Here is a 20374-nt window from a genome sequence, read left to right on the forward strand (position 1 = left end):
GCCATGGTGGTCAGGCTTGTGGATCTTGGGAAGGGGGTAGAACCGGGCAGTGCGGGGTTCCTGGACTATGAGGTTGGAAGCTGTGGGTGGGAGATCTCCTGAGGTGATGAGGTTCTGTATGGTCTGGGAGATGATGGTTTGGTGATGGGGGGTGGGGTCATGGTCGAGGGGGCAGTAGGAAGAGGTGTCCTTGAGTTGGCGTTTGGCTTCAACGGTGTAGAGGTCAGTGCGCCAGACTACCACTGCGCCCCCTTTATCTGCTGGCTTGATGGTGAGGTTGGGATTGGAGCAGAGGGATTGGAGGGCTGCGCGTTGTGAGGGTGAGAGGTTGGAGTGGGGGAGGGTGGTAGACAGGTTGAGGCAGTTAATGTCCCGGTGGCAGTTGGAAATGAAGAGGTCGAGGGAGGATAATAACATCATCAGTGAGCCTCCTTTGAAGTGCTGGTGTACAGTCCTGCTTTCTGTTTATGTGTCTTAGTGTGTTGTGGTGGGTGATATCACTTCCTGTTCTTTTTCTGAGAGTTTGCTAAATAGGGTCCAAATTGATGTGTTTGTTAATGGAGTTCCGGTTTGAATGCCAGGCCTCTCAGAATTCCTGCGCGTGTCTTTGTTTAGCCTGTCCCAGGATGGATGGATGGTCCCAGTCGAATTGGTGTCCCTTGTTGTCCATGTGTAAGGATACTAGTGATAGTTGGTCATGTCTTTTGGTGACTAGTTGGTGCTCATGCATCCTGGTGGCTATTTTCCTGCCAGTCTGTCCATTGTAATGTTTATTGCAGTCCTTGCAGGGTATTTTGTATATGATGGTCGTTCTGCTGGTTCTAAAGGACCCTGTACCAACAACCAGCAGAACGAGTGTCATACACAAAATACCATGCAAGGACTGCAACAAACATTACATCAAACAGACAGGCAGAAAACTAGCCATCAGGATACATGAGCACCAACTAGCCCCCAAAAGACACGACCAGCTATCACTAGTATCCTTACACACAGTCAAAGAGGGACACCAGTTCGACTGGTACAATGCATGCATCCTGGAAGGCTAAACAAAGACCCGCATGGGCATTCTTAGAGGCCTGGCATTCAAACCGAAACTCCATCAACAAACAGATTTGGTTGGCGCAGATATTTGTACTTTCCCATCGTGGTTGAATGCTGTACACAGAAACATAGATTCAAAATAGGAAGTTTCCTATTTAAGACAGTACAAAGATGTGCAGGTTAGGTGGATTGGTAATGCTATATTGCCCATCGTATCCATGGGAAATGCAGGGTTACAGGGTTGGGGTAGGGGGAGTGGGTCTGGGTGGGATACTCTTCCCAGGGGCAGTGTGGACCCAATGGGCTGAATAGCCTGTTTCCACACTGCAGGGATTCTATGATCCTATGATGAGGATTTTCTTCTGTGAGGATCATTAGTATTTGGAATCCTGAACCCAACAAGCAGTAGAGGCTTAGTAAATGAATATATTCAAGGCTGAATGTGGAAGCTTTTTGATTGGCAAAGGGGTCTAGGGTTATTGAGGGGACAGGCAAGAAAGTGGAGTTAAGGCCACATTAGATCAGCCCTGATCTTATTGACTAACAGAACAGGTTCGTATTATGTATATTTGTATATGTGCACGTAGGTTGTAATAATTATCAATATGTTACTTTATTATAAAACTGCAATTTTGAATTTTGCACAGTTGGACTTAACAACACGAGCTGAACAAGCAAGAATAACAAAGGAAATGTGAAGATCAATTTGAAACCTAAGTTTACCCCAATCACCTGAAGTTTTCTTCAAGAAAAGCTTGACTACTGTGGAGTTTGCATATAAATAAGTTTGTTTTTCATTTTGTTTGGGATATCAATGGATTTTATGATGCATATGTTTAATCAATATCTATTCCTTAACCCTATAGGCTTTGCCATTGTACCAAAGTACTATTATGTACCGGCTGATTTTATTGAATCAGAAAGGACAGCACCTGGCAGCCTAAAGCGTTTTCCTAGTAATTCTGGACATGATGGAAGTCTTTTCTTATGGGGACAGGCTTTGTACATAATTGCAAAGCTGCTTGGTAAGTAAGATAATTCTGTTGGCTCAACAAATTAAATTTGAAACCAGCAACAACATGCTTTTATATAGCTCCTTTAATGTGGAAAAAAACATCCCAAGGTGATTTACAGAAGTATAAGGAAAAGTAACACTGCTAAAGCAGTTGCAGAAATGTTATAAGTGGGGCTACTTAAAGCGATGGACAGTTTTGAACACAAGGATAAAAACCTCCCATCTGAGATGCAGGTTATACAGAACCAACATAGGTCGGCAAGAACAGAAGTGATAATTAAACAAGAATGGGTGCAGCCACTAGAAGTTGACAAAGAGTGGAGGAGTAGAGTTGGGCAGACTATCAGAGTACATAGAACATGGGCCTGTACTGCACTGTAATGTTCTTTCAGCCCTCGATGTTTCGCCGACCTGCCATACCAATCTGAAGCCCATCTAACCTACACTATTCCATGTACGTCCATATGCTTGTCTAATGACGACTTAAATGTACTTAACGTTGGCGAATCTACTACCGTTGCAGGCAAAACATTCCATAGAGGTAAAAACAATGACTGCAGATGCTGGAAACCAGATTCTGGATTAGTGGTGCTGGAAGAGCACAGCAGTTCAGACAGCATCCAAGGAGCTTCGAAATCGACGTTTCGGGCAAAAGCCCTTCATCAGGAATAAAGCTTTCCATTCCCTTACTATTCTCTGAGTAAAGAAACTACCTCTGACATCTGTCCTATATCTATCACCCTGAAAATGTGTTGCTGGAAGAGTACAGCAGGTCAGGCAGCATCCAAGGAACAGGAGAATCGACGTTTCGGGCATAAGCCCTTCTTCAGGAATCATGCCCGAAACGTTGATTCTCCTGTTCCTTGGATGCTGCCTGACCTGCTGTGCTTTTCCAGCAACACATTTTCAGCTCTGATCTCCAGCATCTGCAGTCCTCACTTTCTCCTCCTATATCTATCACCCCTCAATTTAAAGCTATGCCCCTCATGCTCGCCATCACCATACTTGGAAAAAGGTTCTCCCTGTCCACCCTTTATAACCCTCTGATTATCTTATATGTCTCTATTAAGTCATCTCTCAACCTTCTTCTCTCTAATGAAAACAGCCTCAAGTCCCCCAGCCTTTCCTCGTAAGACCCTCTCTCCATACCAGGCAACATCCTAGTAAATCTCCTCTGCACCCTTTCCAAAGCTTCCACGTCCTTCTTATAATGCGGTGACCAGAACTGTACACAATACTCCAAGTGCGGCCACACCAGAGTTTTGTTTAGTAACTAAGTCTAGAAGCAGTAAGATGAGAGGCTAGATAAATTAACAGTTATGTTCCAGTTGAAGTCTGTCATTTTTGTGATGCAGAGGATGTGGATTTGAAAACTTAGCTGATGATAATCCTGATGTTGCAAACATTGTTGCTCAGTCCAAGAGAGTCACTGATAGTGGCATAGGTTTAAATGAGGACTGAAAGCGAAAGTTTTGATTTTTCCAATGTTGAGATGGAAGAACTTGCACCTGATTCAGAACTCTAAGTTGGATAATCTCTGATAAAAGGAGCAGGAGATGGTTTAAGAGGGGTTGTGGAGAGATAGAAAGAGAGTCATCAGCATGCACGTGGAAGATATGCTTCTGAGTAATGTTGCCAAGGGTAAGTAAGTTGGTGAGAAAGGAAAAAAAAGAACAGAGAGAGATCACTGGGGACTGGAAAGAGAAATCATTGCTTATAATGTTCTCACTTCGATCTTCAACTTCAGCGGGAAGTGGAGGTTTGATATTAAAAACAATGCAAGTTCCAAGAGGAGAAAGAAGGATAATGCCACAATTATGTCATCTGTGATTGTAGTGCAATGATTAAGATTGTTGCCATTTTATGAGCTCACACGTTGCATGAAAGCAAGCCTATTGACTGTAAAGCACCTAAAAGTTTATTCCAGCAATTTGTTGAAATTAACTTTCAGCTCTCAATATTTAAACAATTGTTGCAGCAAACATCACAGGTAATGGTCTCTCTGTATTTTCAGGCTCTAACGCATTTGTTTTATATCTCACCTTCCTGAATGCATTCAATTTATACACGAACCAGACAGTTTTACAGTATGCTTTAAACAATTGAAATTGATGCAGGAACTTTGCATCGCTTCATCAAGACAAAATAAGACTTTGTTTTTTGTTCAAGCAAAAGACTGCAGATGTTAGAAACCTGCATTAAACAAGGAAGTTTGAGCTCCTCAACTGTTCAGGCAGTATCTGTGCAGAAATGAAGAGTTATCATTTCAGTTTGATAATGACTTCCATCATTGATTATTTATTTATCAGCGTGAAATAGGAACTTTTTTTTATCCTTCACAAATTTTCTAGACCTGCTGATTGCCTTCAAGATTTTTTAGTATTATTTATTTATAGGTTGGTGCAAAACAGTGTTGACTTATTTGAAGCATTCTGATAATACATGTTAATAACCTAAACCGAGGTGATGCATTGTGATATTTGTAATTAAATGCATTTTAAACCTTTTCAAACTTCTTTTAGTAAAAAAAATGCAAACCACATGCTGAATAGCTTTGTTGTAACATACTTGATCTGTTTTGAAACTGAGAAAGAGGGCAAGATGGCATTGAGTTTAAAACTCTAATCTCTGTTGAATTCACTTATTTCACCAAAGGAAGTAGTACTTTTCAAATAAGTGACATTCTCTGATCCCAGCTATAGATGAGAATTTATCAATCATACTTGCTATTCTTGGTTATTATTTAGTGAAATTATTGGCAAGTGCATGCTTGAATGTCACACAAGGATGATATCAGAATTGGTGATGATCCTCACTTTAGCCAAGTAACTTGTGAATGCTTGTTGTCTGGTCTCAAATTCGTTACCCTTACTTTTGTGATGAAGCTGCTCCTTTAACAAGGTTATGCGGTTCTTGGCTTTTTTTTTCCCAGAGAGGTTGTAAATGACACATACTCCGAAAAGTAGAGAGGTTGAAGCGTTTTAGGGCCAATTTGATAATAGCTAACAGATACTGCCTCAAGCAGAAGGCTTTCAAGCTTTTTTTTAAATGTGCAATGAAAGGGGTGTGGCCGGTTCTCCCAGCTCAGCTTTGCTCTGGTTTAGAGTTTTTTTAAGGCAGTAATGTGGAAAAGCTGCTGGACCCAAAAGCAGATCCGGGCTGGTACACTCTCTCTGACTTCTGTCCTGTAAGAACTTGTTTGATTTCACCTGTTGTGCCAAGGGGTGCTTACGGGGATTGTTGCAAGTATCTAGAACAGCATCATTAAGTTGGGATAGTCTGTTGGGGTTTTGGATTGGATAGATTTTTCGGTATTTTGTTTTCTTTTCTTTGTGTTTCATTCAGTAATCTCATAAATAAATTCTGTTTTGTTTAAAACTAATCGGTTTGACCAGCTGATTCTCTCCTGGAGTACCCACCATACACCTGCTTAAAACAACTAGCAACGTTAGAGTCTGGGCTACCTTCTTGAAATGTGTTGAGGGGGATCTGGCCTGGTCCTAAACACTTTTAACTACAGTAGTTCTATGACTATTGGGTATTTCAATAGATATAACAAATCAATAGATGATTGGATGAGTTTGTATGATATAATATGCTGGCTGAATTTTAATTAACAATCAATTATTTCCTTGTGCCCAATCCACAATAGTGGACGAACTGATAAGCCCGAAGGATCTGGACCCTGCTAGACGATATGTGCCTTCAAAGGATCAGAGAAATATCAGCTTGAGGTATTCTAACCAGGTGAGTATTAAAGACAGTTCAGCCAATATACTTAAATTAATCCAACTGGAAAACTGGAAGAGAAAACAAAGTTTAAAATAGTAAACTTTCAAAAATTCTTGAAAGCAATTCACTGACTTTATACTGTTGCTATTAGGTTTTATAGTTTGGTGAAAAACCATATCAAAGACAGTTGTTAAATTGTATTTAATGTAACTATGAAAAATATTAATAGGAGCTGCTTAAAAATTGACTAGCTATATAATATGATGGTCAGTTGTAGCCAGAGTTTTTGTTATTTCAGATGAGCAATTAATCACATGGGAGAGATGGAGGCCATTTAGCCCATTGTATCTGCACTAACTACTTGAAGGAATATCATCACTTAGAGCCATTTTCCCAACCTGTTCCCATAATTCTGTGTGTTCTTTCTGTATGAATAATAATTACTGCCCTCTTGCATGCCTCAATTGAACTTATCTCTACTACATTTCTAAGTGGTGCATTCCAGGCATGATCAATCACTGTTTGAATTAATTTTTTTCTCAAATCACATTTTCTTCTTGTTCTTGGTCCTTTTACGAATAGGAACAGTACCTCCCTCTCCACTCTGTGCAGACCTCTTATGATGTTGAAAAGTTCAATCAAATCACCTCTTAAGCTACCCTCTCCTGGAAAAACACTCCCAACTTTTCTCATGTCATCCCTGGATCTGTTCACTTCACAATGTATTTACATCCTCCTTTAAATATGGTGCCATTAGCAATACACAATACAACTAAACTGCTCAAATAAATAAATTTGTTTCTGAATGCTTATAGTATGATAATTTCATCATACTGCGATCAAATACTAGTAATTTATGGGATGTCAAAGATATTTATATAATTGTGACTAAATAATGGATGATTTCTCTTGCAAACTGTGGTAAACGTATTAGCAGTCCAACATGATGAGTTAAGACATGCCTTAAAAGTGCCTTTGCAAACTGGGAACTTCATAATAAACAAAATTTGCATTTATTTCACAGCCTGATGTCTTCCTAAACTGCGTTACAGCCAATTAATTTTAGTCACTAATGTAATGTAGGAAATAGTTCACCCAGTTTGTGCACAGTGAGGTCTCTCAAACAACAATGAAACATAGATAAACTGTTTTTGTGATATAGTTAAATAAGATCTTTTGCATCATGAATTATGGGGTTTGTTTTGCATCAACCTGAAAAGGCAAATTTAATGTTTCCTCTGAAAGACAGTACAGTCCAACAGAAGCTCCTTAACGTATGTAATGATGTTAGATCAGATTCTATGTTCAAGTTGCTGGAATGTGTCTTGAATCCAGAATCTTCTAACTCGAGCAAACATTTTACCATTGAGTTGCAGCTATAATTTTCTGAAAGCCCTGTTGGTAGGACAACTTGTACAAGGACTTTTTGATCTGAATATGTAATATTAGCATTCAACTATATTAATGCATAGATGTCTACATTATTTATTTGGAGATATAATGGAGTTTTATGTGCAAGTTACTTTTTGTTACGTGTTCAGTATCATATTTTTCCTAATGCAGCAGTACCAGTCAGTTCTACAAGAGAGTGTCTTGCATAGAGGGATATGCCTATGCTGCCCAATTTCTAGCTGTATCGTACCATAATCCAGACTGAACTGATAGTCGATCCTTACAGGTTGAACTAGATATCAATATCTTCCACATTTGCTACCACATGTGCCTTTCTTGCCTTCCTGAAGCCAAGTCATAAGCCCATGTGCTAAAATGAGATCAGCACAAAATGCAGTTGCATTATAGGGCAAGGACCACATTAAAGATGACTGCAAAGGTCAGAGGCTAGGAATACCGCAGAGATTAACTCAACTTCCTGACACCTCAAAGCCTGTCTCCTATCTACAAGGCTCAAGCGAGAAGTGTGATGGAATACTCCCACTTGCCTGAATGAGTGCACCTCTGACAAAACTCAAGAAGCTTGACACCGTCAAAGACAAAGCAGCCCACTTGATTGGCACCACAACCACAAACATGCACACGCTCCACACCAGTGCTCAGTAGCAGCAGTGTGTACCACCTACAAGGTGCAAAGCAGAAATTCGCCAACTATCTTTAGACAGCACCTTCCAAACAAACAACCATTTTCATCTGGATAGACAAGGGCAACAGATACAGGTGCCACCACCTGCAAGTTACCCTTTAAGTCTGTTACCAGCCTGACTTGGAAATACGAGCTGAAAATGTGTTGCTGGAAAAGCGCAGCAGGTCAGGCAGCATCCAAGGAGCAGGAGAATCGACGTTTCGGGCATGAGCCCTTCTTCAGGATCTCCGATCCACCAACTCCAACCTCATAGTCCCACAACCGCGCACCGCCCGTTTCTACCTTCTACCCAAAATCCACAAACCTGACTGCCCCGGCCGACCCATTGTCTCAGCCTGCTCCTGCCCCACCGAACCCATTTCTGCATACCTTGACACGGTCCTGTCCCCCTTAGTCCAAGAACTCCCCAACTACGTTCGGGACACCACCCACGTCCTCCACCTCCTCCATGATTTTCGCTTCCCCAGCCCCCAACGCCTTATCTTCACCATGGACATCCAGTCCCTGGGTAGTCTAGTTGGACCGAAGGGTCTGATGGCTCTGTGTCACACAGTGGCAGCAGTATGCACCATCGATAAAGTGCACCGTAGCAACTCACCAAGACTTTGGCAGCACCTTCCAAAGCTGTGCCCTCTGAGCAACAGACGCATAGAAACACCATCCCTGACCTGGAAATATATTACTGTTCCATCAGTGTCTCTGGGGCGAAACCCTGGAACTTTATCCCTAACAGCATTGTGGGCGCATCCATCACCACACAGACTGCAGTGGTTCAAGATGGTGGCGTACCATCACTATTGGTAATAAACAATGGCCTGACTGAGAACCACTAACAGTCCTTGGGCACTCCCCCCATTCCCCATGCCAGTCTTCTTACCAACTCAAACTCCCATGCCAATTTCATAGCCACTTATTCTGTATTCGCAATGGATGAACTTCAGGGGCTTCGTGGAGATGAAAAAAAATAAACTTCTGACAACTTAAGGCAGCTATTTCTCACACGCGTATGATATTGAAAAGAATCTTCCATTCACAAAACCTATCTAAAGATTTAAAATCCCATGAAATATTCGATGAGTTATAAAAATAAAATTCTGTTTAAAATCCACATCGGGGGCAGATAATCCTTTAATAGTCACTTTAAACTAACAACCAAAATAATATCAACCCCACACATCCTCACAAAGCTGAACAAGTAGCTTTTGAAATCCAGGCAAGCATTCACAATGACATCAATTATCAGCCCTTGACAAATATCAAAAAGGATTCATCAGAACAGATAGAATTTATTTTTCTAAATACCAGATGACTCGCCAATCAGAGGAGTCCAGCAGGTAATATGAACTTAAAAATGTGTTGCTGGAAAAGCGCAGCAGGTCAGGATAGCTCTGACCTCCAGCATCTGCAGTCCTCACTTTCTCCTACTGTGAATCCTCTTGCAAGGATGCCTTCCTCTACAAGGATCTCAGTGAGTCCCTCTCTCACTGCACCCCCCCAGGTCATCTCCTCTGCAATCTTCTTCACGACCTCTCCGCCCCCACTCCCTCTCCGGACTATCACCCTCACCTTAACCTCCTCCCACCTATTGCATTCCCAACGCCCCTCCCCCAAGTACCTCCTCCCTACCTTTTATCTTAGCCTGCTTGGCACACCCTCCTCATTTCTGAAGAAGGGCTTATGCCCGAAACGTCGATTCTCCTTCTCCTTTGATGCTGCCTGATCTGCTGTGCTTTTCCAGCAACACATTTTTAAGCTCTCATCTCCAGTATTTGCAGTCCTCACTTTCTCCTATGTTTTGACATTTGTCTAGCTTGTTCTTCTACACTCAAGTAACCCTTTAATGGCTCTGTTAATATTTCTGCAAAGAAATGTCACAAAGGAAATTGTATCATTTTAAAAAGATCAGATAATTAAGTTAATATATGCTCCTCAATCCTTTGAGTTGACAAATAAACTTTATAATGGTTGGCAGGAAGACTGGTATGATGATTCAAAGTACTCTGTTTTAAATCTAGGCTAAAAATATTGCAGTGCCTAAAGGAATAATGTAGCTTTCTAGTTCTACCTATCTAAGATTTTGAAAGCCATGCTGAAACTGACGTGCATGAAATATTTAGAATCTTAGAAAAAATGCTGAATGTTTCTGAGTAGCAGATCATTCGAGCAAAAATAAGCTCAATCATTATGAGGTTATTATAAAATTAGATTGTATTATCAGTGTCAGAGTGCAGCCTTGTCTGCAATAAGCTAGAATGAGTTGGACGAATCAGAACTCTTAAATATTACTGGATGAGGTCAGCGATTACAATTAAAGATATCTGAAGAAGAACTCATAGTGCCTTGAGGTTCCCCATTTCTGGTTTTCACAGAGGCAAGGCAAGGGATGACTAAACAATCTGCTTGCTGGAGTGATTTATGTGAGGCTCATGTTCATATTTTAACAGTAATTATGTTTGTCACTTGTGATGGTAAGGATTTGCAGGCCTTGGAAAATCCAGCAGCTGAAAGAAGCTGAAATGCACTGAATCCGTGAGGTGATTGCTTTTACACACTGTTTGTGGATCAAGAGAAACAGGACCGATTTCTGCAGGCCCAACAAGTTGTTCAGTAAACATTGTGCACCCACTGCTGCACATTACAAGCTGTGTGCCTGAACCTCACTGTTGGTCCCCCTGTCCACCATCCCTTTCTCCCAATATGAGCATCATTCGAATCTTGCCCCACCACCTGATCAGATGCCCTTATCAACACCATCAGATCTCCACCACCTAGTATCATCTCTCCACCTTCCACCCACAATCAGTATCCGCAAACCTTTTTGATATCTAACTGCTCCCCTTGGTTGTAGTCATGTGCAGTAGATTTCCTTACCCAATGGCCTCTAGCTTGAAAACCAGTCTGACTGTGCTTGGGCACATCAGAGAAAGATTTAATTGATGTTCTGGATTATGAGGAAATAAACTCGGAAGTACTAACCTAATTGTGCATGATGTAGATATAGGAGATACTGTTCCGATTAAGCAACATCCTTATCAGCATAACCCTCTATCAGAAGAAGATAGAGCACATATGCTCCAAGTTGACATAATCAAAGTGAGTTTTAGTGACTGGAACTCACCCATAGCCAGATGGTATCTAACGGTTATGTGCGGACTATCGCAAAGTCACGCAGTTACAAAGACTGATGCATATCCAATTCCATGGTTGGAGGACTGTGTCAAAAAAGTGGGACAGCAACTTACATTTTTAAGATGGACTTGCTCAGAGGCTAATAGCAAGTACCTCTGTCAGAGAGCAACGGCAATTTTGACTTTTGAAATGCCAAATGGACTATATCAGTTCCAAGTCCTGTCATTTGGTATGAAAAATGCTCCAGGCTCTTTTAAGAGACTGACTAGTAAGGTCTTTGCCAGGGTACCCAATTGTGTGGTGTATATTGATGACCTGGTGATTTTTAGTCACTCATAGAAGGAACATTGACAGCATTTATTGGACTTGTTCGATCGACTTCGGAAGGCAGGCTTGGTGGTAAGCCTAGCTAAAAGTGAATTTGCCAAAGCCCAAATCACCTTCCTGGGCCATATTATTGGATATGGACAAATGGCATCACGAGATGTAAAAACGAAAGTAAAAGGGGAATTTCCCACACAATCGATGAAATATGTTGTACCACAGTTCCTGGAGTTGAGTGGAGGTTGAGTTTGTGCTGAACTTGAGCTGTGTGGCCGCTCCACTCACGAATTGTTAAAAAAGGGCAAGAAGTTTCAGTGGACAGCAGACAGTCAAAAGGAATTTGACAGCCTAAAAACGGTGTTAACTACTGCCCCAGTATTAGCCACACTAGATTACGCGAAGCCTTTCAAGGTGGCTATTGATGCCATTGATGTGGGTCTCGGTGCAGTGCACCTACAGGAGGATGACAAGGGGATTGAAAGACCCATCGGGTATTTTTCCAGGCAGTTGAACGTTCATCAACAGAAATATTCAACAGTGGAGAAAGAGCTTGGTGTTGGCATTACAACATTTCAATGTCTATATTACCAGCAATGCATCTGAAACAATTGTCTACGCTGATCATTACCCATTGACATTTGTGGAAAAATTTAAGGACAAAAATGCCAAACTATTTAGATGGAGTTTGTTGTTGCACCCATTCAATTTGACATTTCTGCATGTGGCAGATTGCAAAAATGTGATTGCCAATGCATTATCGAGACTCAAATAAGATACAGGGGCATTTGGTGGCGGGTGTGTTGCAGCCTAAATTTGCATGTGGTTGTGCATATTTGCATGTGTATAGTTAGTATCGTGTATATGTGTGTTTACACTACTAACCGAGTTTTTGAAGGGTTTTAAAAATGAAGTCATCTTTTGGTATTAATGGTTCTTTTTTTAAGCGGGGAGGTGTCACGAAGCTGGTCCTATTTTTCTAAAAGCTGTTCCTTTTCTCAAGGATACTGTCTCTTTGGTTTTTTTCAAAGGGGTCATAAGCATTTCCTGGTGCCGATTAGACTTGTTTGGTACGGAGATTAAAGGGTATTGAGAGTCCTTTTTGTTTATATGTAAACAGATGAGACTTCAGGCCAAAGTGGTCATATTTTAGAAGTGACCTATATAATGAAAGAGGAATGATCAGTTCTCTAGCTGAGCAGTTCAGTCCAGAATGAGTTAGGAGTTCAACGGTGAGCTGTGTGGAAACAAACTCACTCTCTCATTCTGCCCTTCTAACTTCAACCCATAAGCATTTGTTCCATTTTTTTTACTGTGTTTTAAGAAGTTTTTGGGATTATTGTGTGTAGTCAGAACAGCATAATTAAGTCTAATTTGGATAGAAGGAGATATGTAGGGGTTCTTTATTCAGTTCTTTGTGTTTCATTGTGCAATTTTGTGAATAAACTTTTGTCTGTTTTAAAACCTGTAGTCAACCTCTCTAACTTACTCCAGGTAATTTTCACTGTACACTTACCGAAACAAATTGCAAAGTTATGGTCTGGACTACCTGCTTAAGAATATTTTGAGTGCCAATGCTCTGTTCAAATATTTCCACGGGATCTGGGAATTTAAATTCAGTTAATAAATCTGGAATTAAAAGTCAGTCTTGCTAATGGTGACCTTGAAATTGTTGCCATTGTTTAAAAAGCTCATCTGATTCACTAATGTCCTTTAAGGGAGGGAGTCCTTACCTGGTCTGACCTATATATGATTCCAGAACTACAGCCATGGAGTTGCCTCTTAAATCCCCTCTGAAATGGAATGAGAGCATATTGACCACCCAGCTTTGTCTTCGGCACCAGGAGCAACAATTGCATACCTAACTCTGTCAATATTGTAAAATAGTCTCCTAACAAAATGACCTTACTAACATCTGGGGGCCTGTGCCAAAATTGGGTGAGCTGTCAAGCAGACTAGTCAAATAATAGTCTGACATATTCACACTCAGTAAATTATACCTTGCAGACAATGCCCCAGATAACACTATCATCATCCTTTAGTCTGTCCTCCCGCTGTGAGCAAGCACTTGGCACAGAAATGACAAGAGGGAGGAATGGAGAGAATATGAGCATGAAATCAGGAAGGAGAACATTTTGGGAGCAGTTGAGACTTCCAATATGGCAACTATTGAGTCACTCGTGTTCCCTCAAGAAAGTTGGAACCTTTGGTGATTCTTAAATATCATGCTATTGTTATTAAGCATAATGTGGAATATGACAATTGAGTAAGGTTTTACCCTCATTGTACACAAGTACATTTATAGATTTCAACTCCTTGAAAATATTACTGATGTAGAAGTCAACCTCCTACTTAGGTGAAAGTATAGTCTCAATTACCTTTACTATAGCATAAACAGTATTTGCTGCAGAATTCTCAGCCTCTTTTTGCCACAGTATTTATGTAGCTTCTCTAGTTCAGTTCCTGCTCAGGGAGTTTTGTTTCAGCTGGAGTTTAAAGGGGTGAGGGGTAACTTTATTGAAGTATATATGTCATGAACGGGCTGGACAAGGTGTACATGGAAACTCTGGCAGATGAATCTGAACCTAGGAGGCGATGTTGAAACATTAAGGATTATATTTTTAAGACAGAGATGAGAAAATTTCTCTGTGGGGTGTGCAACTTTGGAACTCTGCCTCAGGTGGTGTAGTCTTTGAATGTTTTTAAGGGGGAGTTAGACCTTTTTTTGTTAGACAAGAAAATCAAAGGTTGTGGTGAGATGGAAACATAGAATTTAAAACAATCAGTTTAGACATGGTCTTATTAAATGGCAGAGTGAGCTCAAGCGGCATAATAGCCTATTTCTGCACTTAATTCAAATTTTCATATACAATGGTAATCCGCAAGATGTTGATAGTGGCAATCTCAGTAAATGCACTGCTGTTGACTATCAAGGGGAACAGATACAGCTGTAGATGAGTACTGCCACAACAAAGTTGAATGACATTGCAATGTTGGACATGAGCAGTTTTAGTGATGGTGCAAGTATGTTGTCAGAAGCTTATTTTGGGAACAGTTAGGACACCAAGGTTTGAACAGATTAGCTTAATCTCAAATTTGTCAGGGAGAAGGATGGAGTCAGTGACTGAGGAGCAGAAATTGGATCAAAACCGAAGACAATGGCTTTGGCCTTTCCAATATTTCAGAAGGAAATTTATGCTTATTCAGTTGGAAGTTTGCAATAGGTTGCAAGGGACACTGGGTCATGAATAGCTTTTTCTGAAGCAAGAAGTGATGACAGATTTAAAGAAGTAAATGACAATACCTGAAGACAGAAAATCATTGACAATCAACTAATGTTACAATATTTAAAAGGCATCTGGTTGGGTATATGATTAGGAAGGGTTTAGAGGGGTATGGGCCAAGTGCTGGCAAATGGGACTAGATTACATTAGGATATCAGGTCGGCATAGATAAGTTGGACAAAGGGTCTGTTTCCGTGCTGTATATCTCTCTGACTCCATAATGTGGGGACAAGGAGTAGAAGCTGAATGGTCAGCAGTTTTGTGGGACGTAAGCAGAGATGAAGACTGCACCCCTTGGAATAAAAAGTCTTACATTTGCATGTATTTCAGCCAGTAATGTTTCATCAAATGTGTTTGTTAAAAAATGGTTTATTGAGGGCTCACCTCTATTACACTGTACAGGTTGATATACTGTCAGCAAAAACACTCTGTTAGTTATCACCATCTGTAGATATTTCTTAATCAACCTGTTCAGCGATGCTACTACACACCTCTGGAGCAGGTGGGACTTGAACCCAGGCCTTCTGGCTCAAAGATGGTACACTATCACTGTGTCATAGCCCATTTTATTAATTGAATTTAAATTCCTCCAGCTGCTGTGCAGGGACTTGAACTGACGCCCCCAGAGAACTAGCCTGCATCTCTGGATGACTACCCCTGTAAGAATAACAGTATATCACCATCTACCTGCGCTAAATTAATTTATCTTCCACCAGCAGTTGTGGTGGAATTTGAACTGATACTCCCAGAGCAATAGTCTGAAACCATCTGCATTGATTTCTGTTTACAATCCAATCTGTCACACGTTGCCCAAATTCATATTTCCTATAGTCTCTAGGGGTGTCTTTGACAAACTTAATTAACTTTTTAAAAAGATTTTTAAAATCTTGCAGGTAGATACTTGAAATCAATTTGTTTTCTCTTGATGGCTATCTGTTCAATCCATCTAATTGTTTTGAGCAGTTTGTGAGAAAAGGTGGAATTTATTTATACTTGGAGTTTCAGCACACGTAGCCTTATAGTCAAGTATTAGGGTAAGGATTAACCATGTGGCTTGGTTTTCAGTGTATCTTCATCTGTCAGAAACTAGGCAAAAGTGATTTTATACTTATGTTTGTCACAGTGAAATATCTTGTCTTGACTGGGAATTTTATTGTTTCCTCATAGAAGATGAAGACTTTTGAGGTGATAACTCATCCTGAATTTACTCTCCTCATTTCCTATTGACTAATTGAAATTCACCACCCACACATCCACCAACTGAAATACAGCTCATTTCTTTTATAAGATCCCTTTAGCAATCTAACAATTTGTCTTTGTCTCATTAGTTTACAGATGATAGTTAGTACACTTACTTCCACAACCCAACAAGGAGCCAAGTCTGCAACAGCTAAGGTTTCCTGCCCTTTCGAAAGTAAATGTAATCAATCTACTGTCTTGCAAGATTGAGAAGCTCTGCTGCTTGGAACAAATTGTTATTGATCTTAGTGATATTATGCTAAGGCAACAGAAGAAAGTCATTATTGGAGATGTTCGTTATTCACAGAACAAATGAGCAAAAATGAGAACTTTGTTAAATTCGGACAGAAGTTCTGGCAGGGTCTTCCCATCTTTCTTAAATGCTATGAGAAAGATGATCTGAAATCTGCATATCTTAATATTCTGTGATGGAGGTCACTGCTGCTACTTCATTTGAATTATAAATTATTTGAGCAGTAGGCATTGGGTTCTGTGTGAAATAAGACATCCTAAGCTACTTTTTGTGACATTAATGTCAAAATCAAGTATGGGAAAGGTGGGAAAACCTTTTAGGTCTAGTAGTTGATTCTACTGAATATAGTTCTCTGATGATTCTTCTCACATAGTGAGTTATATCTGTGTGTATCTCGGGTAGCTATCTATGAAATGTAGTTCAGTAAGACAAAGTCCCCCCTACACACACAGTAAATTTAATATCTTAGAAACAGGTCTAGGCAATAAACAATCAAATGTTGAGTTTTTGGGTATTTGCAGGCGGAGAACGGTCACCAGCATTGAATGTTTCCACATTTCCACATTTTTCTAATTTAAATGCCCTGGAGATGTTCTTGTTTACCAGCAAATTAGGAATAAAAGTATTATGACTGGATAGTGAGAGTTGTGTGGAGCATGCTAATATGCTAGGACATGTTAAGATCAAGAAGGATGTGATGTTGGGTCTCTTGAAAAGCATTAAGGTGGATAAGTCACCAGGGCACAATGGTATCTATTGCATGTTATTGACTGAGGCAATAGAGGACATTGCTGGGACCTTAACCAAGTTCTTTGAATGCTCGCTAGTCACTGGAGAGCTCCCAGAGGACTGGCAAGTATCTAATGTATCTGCTCAAGAAGGGAAATAGGGACAATCCAGGAAACTATAGACAGATAAGCCTCACATTGGTAGTTGGGAAACCTTTGGAGAGGATTCTAAGGGAAAAGGATTTATGCGCATTTGGAAAACAATGGCCTAATTAAAGACAGTAAGCATGGCTTTGTGCAGGGTAGATCATGCCTTCCTAACTTGATTGAATTTTTCAAGGAGGTGACAAAGATGATCGATGAGGGTAGAGCAATGGATTTTAGTAAGGCTTTCAACAAGGTCCTTCATGATAGGCTCATCTAGAAAATTAGGATGCTTGGGATCCACGATGACTTGGCTGCGTGAATTCAGAATTGGGTATTGCAGGTAAAGAAGGCAATAGGTAGTGGTGGAAGGGAGTTTTTCTGGCTGGAGGTCCATGACTAGTGGTGTTCTGCAGGGATCCGTAGTGGAACCTTTGCTGTTTGTGATATATATAAGTAACTTGGATGGAAATGTAAATAAGTGGGTTAGTAAGCTTGCAGATGACACAAAGATTGGTGAAGTTATGGATTATATAGAAGTTTGTAAAAGGATCCAGCAGGATCAGTCCCAATACGAGCAGGTAAAAGGCAGATGGAGTTTTAATCAGAGTAAGTGTGAAGTGCTGCACTTTGGGAGACCAAGTATTAAGGAAAACTATACAATTAAAGACAGGACCTTGATGTAGAGGGATCTTGGGGTTCAAATCCATAGTTCCCTGAAAGTGGCTACACAAGGACATAGGGTGGTAAAAAAGGTGTATGGCATACTTGCCTTCATTAGTCAGGAAATTATGTACAAGAGCCAGGATGTCAAGTTGCAGCTTTATAAGATTTTGGAGAGGCCACACCTAGAGAATTGTGTTCCATTCTGGCTACCACATTACAGAATGGATGTGGAGGCTTTGGAGATGGTACAGAAGTGGTTTATCAAGATGCTGCCTGGATTAGAGGGTATGAACTATAAGGAGAGGCTAGTAAAGCTCTTTTTTTTCTCTCTGGAGCTGCAGAGGCTGAAGGGAGACTTGATAGAAGTCAATAAAATTATGAAATGCATAGATAGAGTTGAAATGTTTAATACTGGGGAGCATGCATTTAAGCTGAGAAGGGGGTAGTTCAGAGGAGGTGTGAGGGGCAATTTCTTTTACACAGAGTGTGGTAGGTGTCTGGAATGAACTGCCAGGGATGGGGGTGAAAGCAGATACCTTAGGGGCCTTTAAAGGATGTTTAGGTAAGCACATGAATATGCAAGGAATGGAGGCATATGGACCAAGAAATGGAAGGATATGGACTAAAGGCAGGCAGGAGGGATTAGTTTAATTTGAGCCAAAACTAATCCCTTCTGCCTGCCCCTGGTCCATATCCCTCCATTCCTTGGTTCATATCCCTCCATTCCTGTGCTATACTGTTCTATGCTGTATGACTGGGATGAGAGGAATGTACTGAAAATCAAAACTGACTACTCCACAAGTTGCACCATTGGTTTTAATATGCTGAATCTTATGTTCCTTTAACTAAGTCTGTTTTGTTGAAGTTTTTGGAGGGATTTCCGCCATGAGGCTTAGCAGGTGTTCTGCCATATCTATATATGCAGACGCACACTGGCATTCTAAAACCACGCAGCTTGTCATGAAAATGTCAGAGAAGGGAGAGAGATGGTACTGCAATTCTCTAATAGGGACCTAGACGTCCTGGTCAAAGGATGTTGCAAAGAAGAGCTTTTCTGTTTGCAGGAGACCAGTGCTAGTTGCCATGACACCAGACCATGGCAGCCCAGTCTGAGGTCAATACCCAGATCAGTGCCATCTCTGCAGTCCCCAGAAATAGCCAGCGGTGCAACAAGCTTTTTCCACTGCATCAGGGTAAGTGTCTCACTCATCTCTGTGCTACCAGCTCCCACCAAGGCTCATGCTCTGCCTTTTTTACTGTTGCCTGAAACACTTTCCCTCATTTGCTCTCTCACCTCCCCTTCCCCACCAACCTTCACCCTCCCACACCACTAATCCTGAATCATGTCTGTGTTTCCACCTCATCTTTCACCTATCTATACCAGCATTAGCAGCCATATGACCCACCCTCATCTCACTTATTCCTTTCTTTTCTCTCATTAGAGGAGATGACAGTCCTTTCAGAGCAGAGAAAGCTGGTACAGGTGGAAGGGGTATTGAACATTAAGTTCCTCACCTCAGACAAGAAGAAAATCCTGGTCTTCGCTCCCTCAGGGATGCCAAGGCATCCATGTCCCATCAATCAAGTTCCATTCTTCATTCCACTCGACTTTTATTTCAATGCTACTGTCCGTCTGCTTCATTGCACGAAACCTCCTAGCACTGTCTGCCATGCCTTCTCTTTTGTGGCTTGTAAGTACTGCCAGCCCATCTTATCACCTCAGTAGCAAAGTAGCCAGACTCCTGAGAAGCCACCTCTTCGCCCTGTGAGGATGCAAGTCCCAAAGCCTCAGGAGAACCACTAACTAGGGTGCATACTCCACCCTCCCATCACCTCAGATACTGACACCTCAGCATGAACATTAGGTTTGGAAAGTGTGCAGGCACAATCTGGTGAGCACCTAAATGCAACAGCTCCACAGGGGCTGAAGAACAAACACTCCAGGCTGCTGAAACTCCGAAAACCGCCGAAGACCAGGCAGCTGCTCAGTCCCAAGCAGAAGAGGACCCAAAAGTGTTGGCAATCAGGGACGTTGTCCACATACACAGGGAGGAGCAGAAACAGTAGACAGGCATGTCGGACACAATCGCCCTCATTGCCCAGGAACTGCAGCAGTGGGACCTCCCCCTTGTTGTCTCTCTCTGATACAGAAATTTGTTTGGTCCAGACACGAGCATTCCTGGGTTTGCCCATCTAAGCCTCCTTGCAGAACTGCAGTCTCTTCTGCTACCTTGATGCACTTTGTATGGTATGATGTGTCTATATAGCACACAAAACGACGATTTTCACTGTATTTCGGTACATATGACAAGACCAAATCAAACTCAAACTCAATCAGGGCGTATACTAGAACGTAATAGTAGGGAAAAAATGACTTATTGAAGGCACTTGAGTGGCAGGGTGACAATGCACTGCGTGTGATTTTGCCCTTTTTTTTATAAAAAGGTTCCTGATTTCACTCTATGTCTGGCTGTTTGACACTCTATGTAATTCCTGAGTGTCATTATAACAGCAAGGGGCATTATTTTACAGCCATATGTGATGTTCCGTGGTTGGAAGATTATACTGAGAGCCTGTTGTATCATCTGGAAGCAAATGAAACAAGGTATATGCAGGGCTATGGTGTTGCTGACACATTAAGCCATCCTCATTCAAAATCCCTCCACATCCCTATTCTTTCACTGTCTCTTTAACCCAAAATGTAGGTGTGAATGATTTGAT

At 41.1% G+C, this 20374-nt stretch overlaps 1 protein-coding gene across 3 annotated transcripts in view; it reads left to right on the plus strand.

Moving 5' to 3' along the window:
- The window catches only part of phkb (phosphorylase kinase, beta), a 263395-nt gene that overhangs the window by 145126 nt on the left and 97895 nt on the right, over positions 1-20374 (plus strand). For all 3 annotated transcript variants that reach the window (XM_043706917.1, XM_043706918.1, XM_043706919.1), the window contains exons 14-15: positions 1911-2069; positions 5712-5806. In XM_043706917.1, the coding sequence (XP_043562852.1) occupies positions 1911-2069; positions 5712-5806 (254 nt within the window). The remainder of the gene's footprint in view (positions 1-1910; positions 2070-5711; positions 5807-20374) is intronic.

The sequence above is a fragment of the Chiloscyllium plagiosum genome, chromosome 17 (genome assembly GCF_004010195.1).
Source record: "Chiloscyllium plagiosum isolate BGI_BamShark_2017 chromosome 17, ASM401019v2, whole genome shotgun sequence".
In the NCBI taxonomy this organism is placed as follows: domain Eukaryota; kingdom Metazoa; phylum Chordata; class Chondrichthyes; order Orectolobiformes; family Hemiscylliidae; genus Chiloscyllium; species Chiloscyllium plagiosum.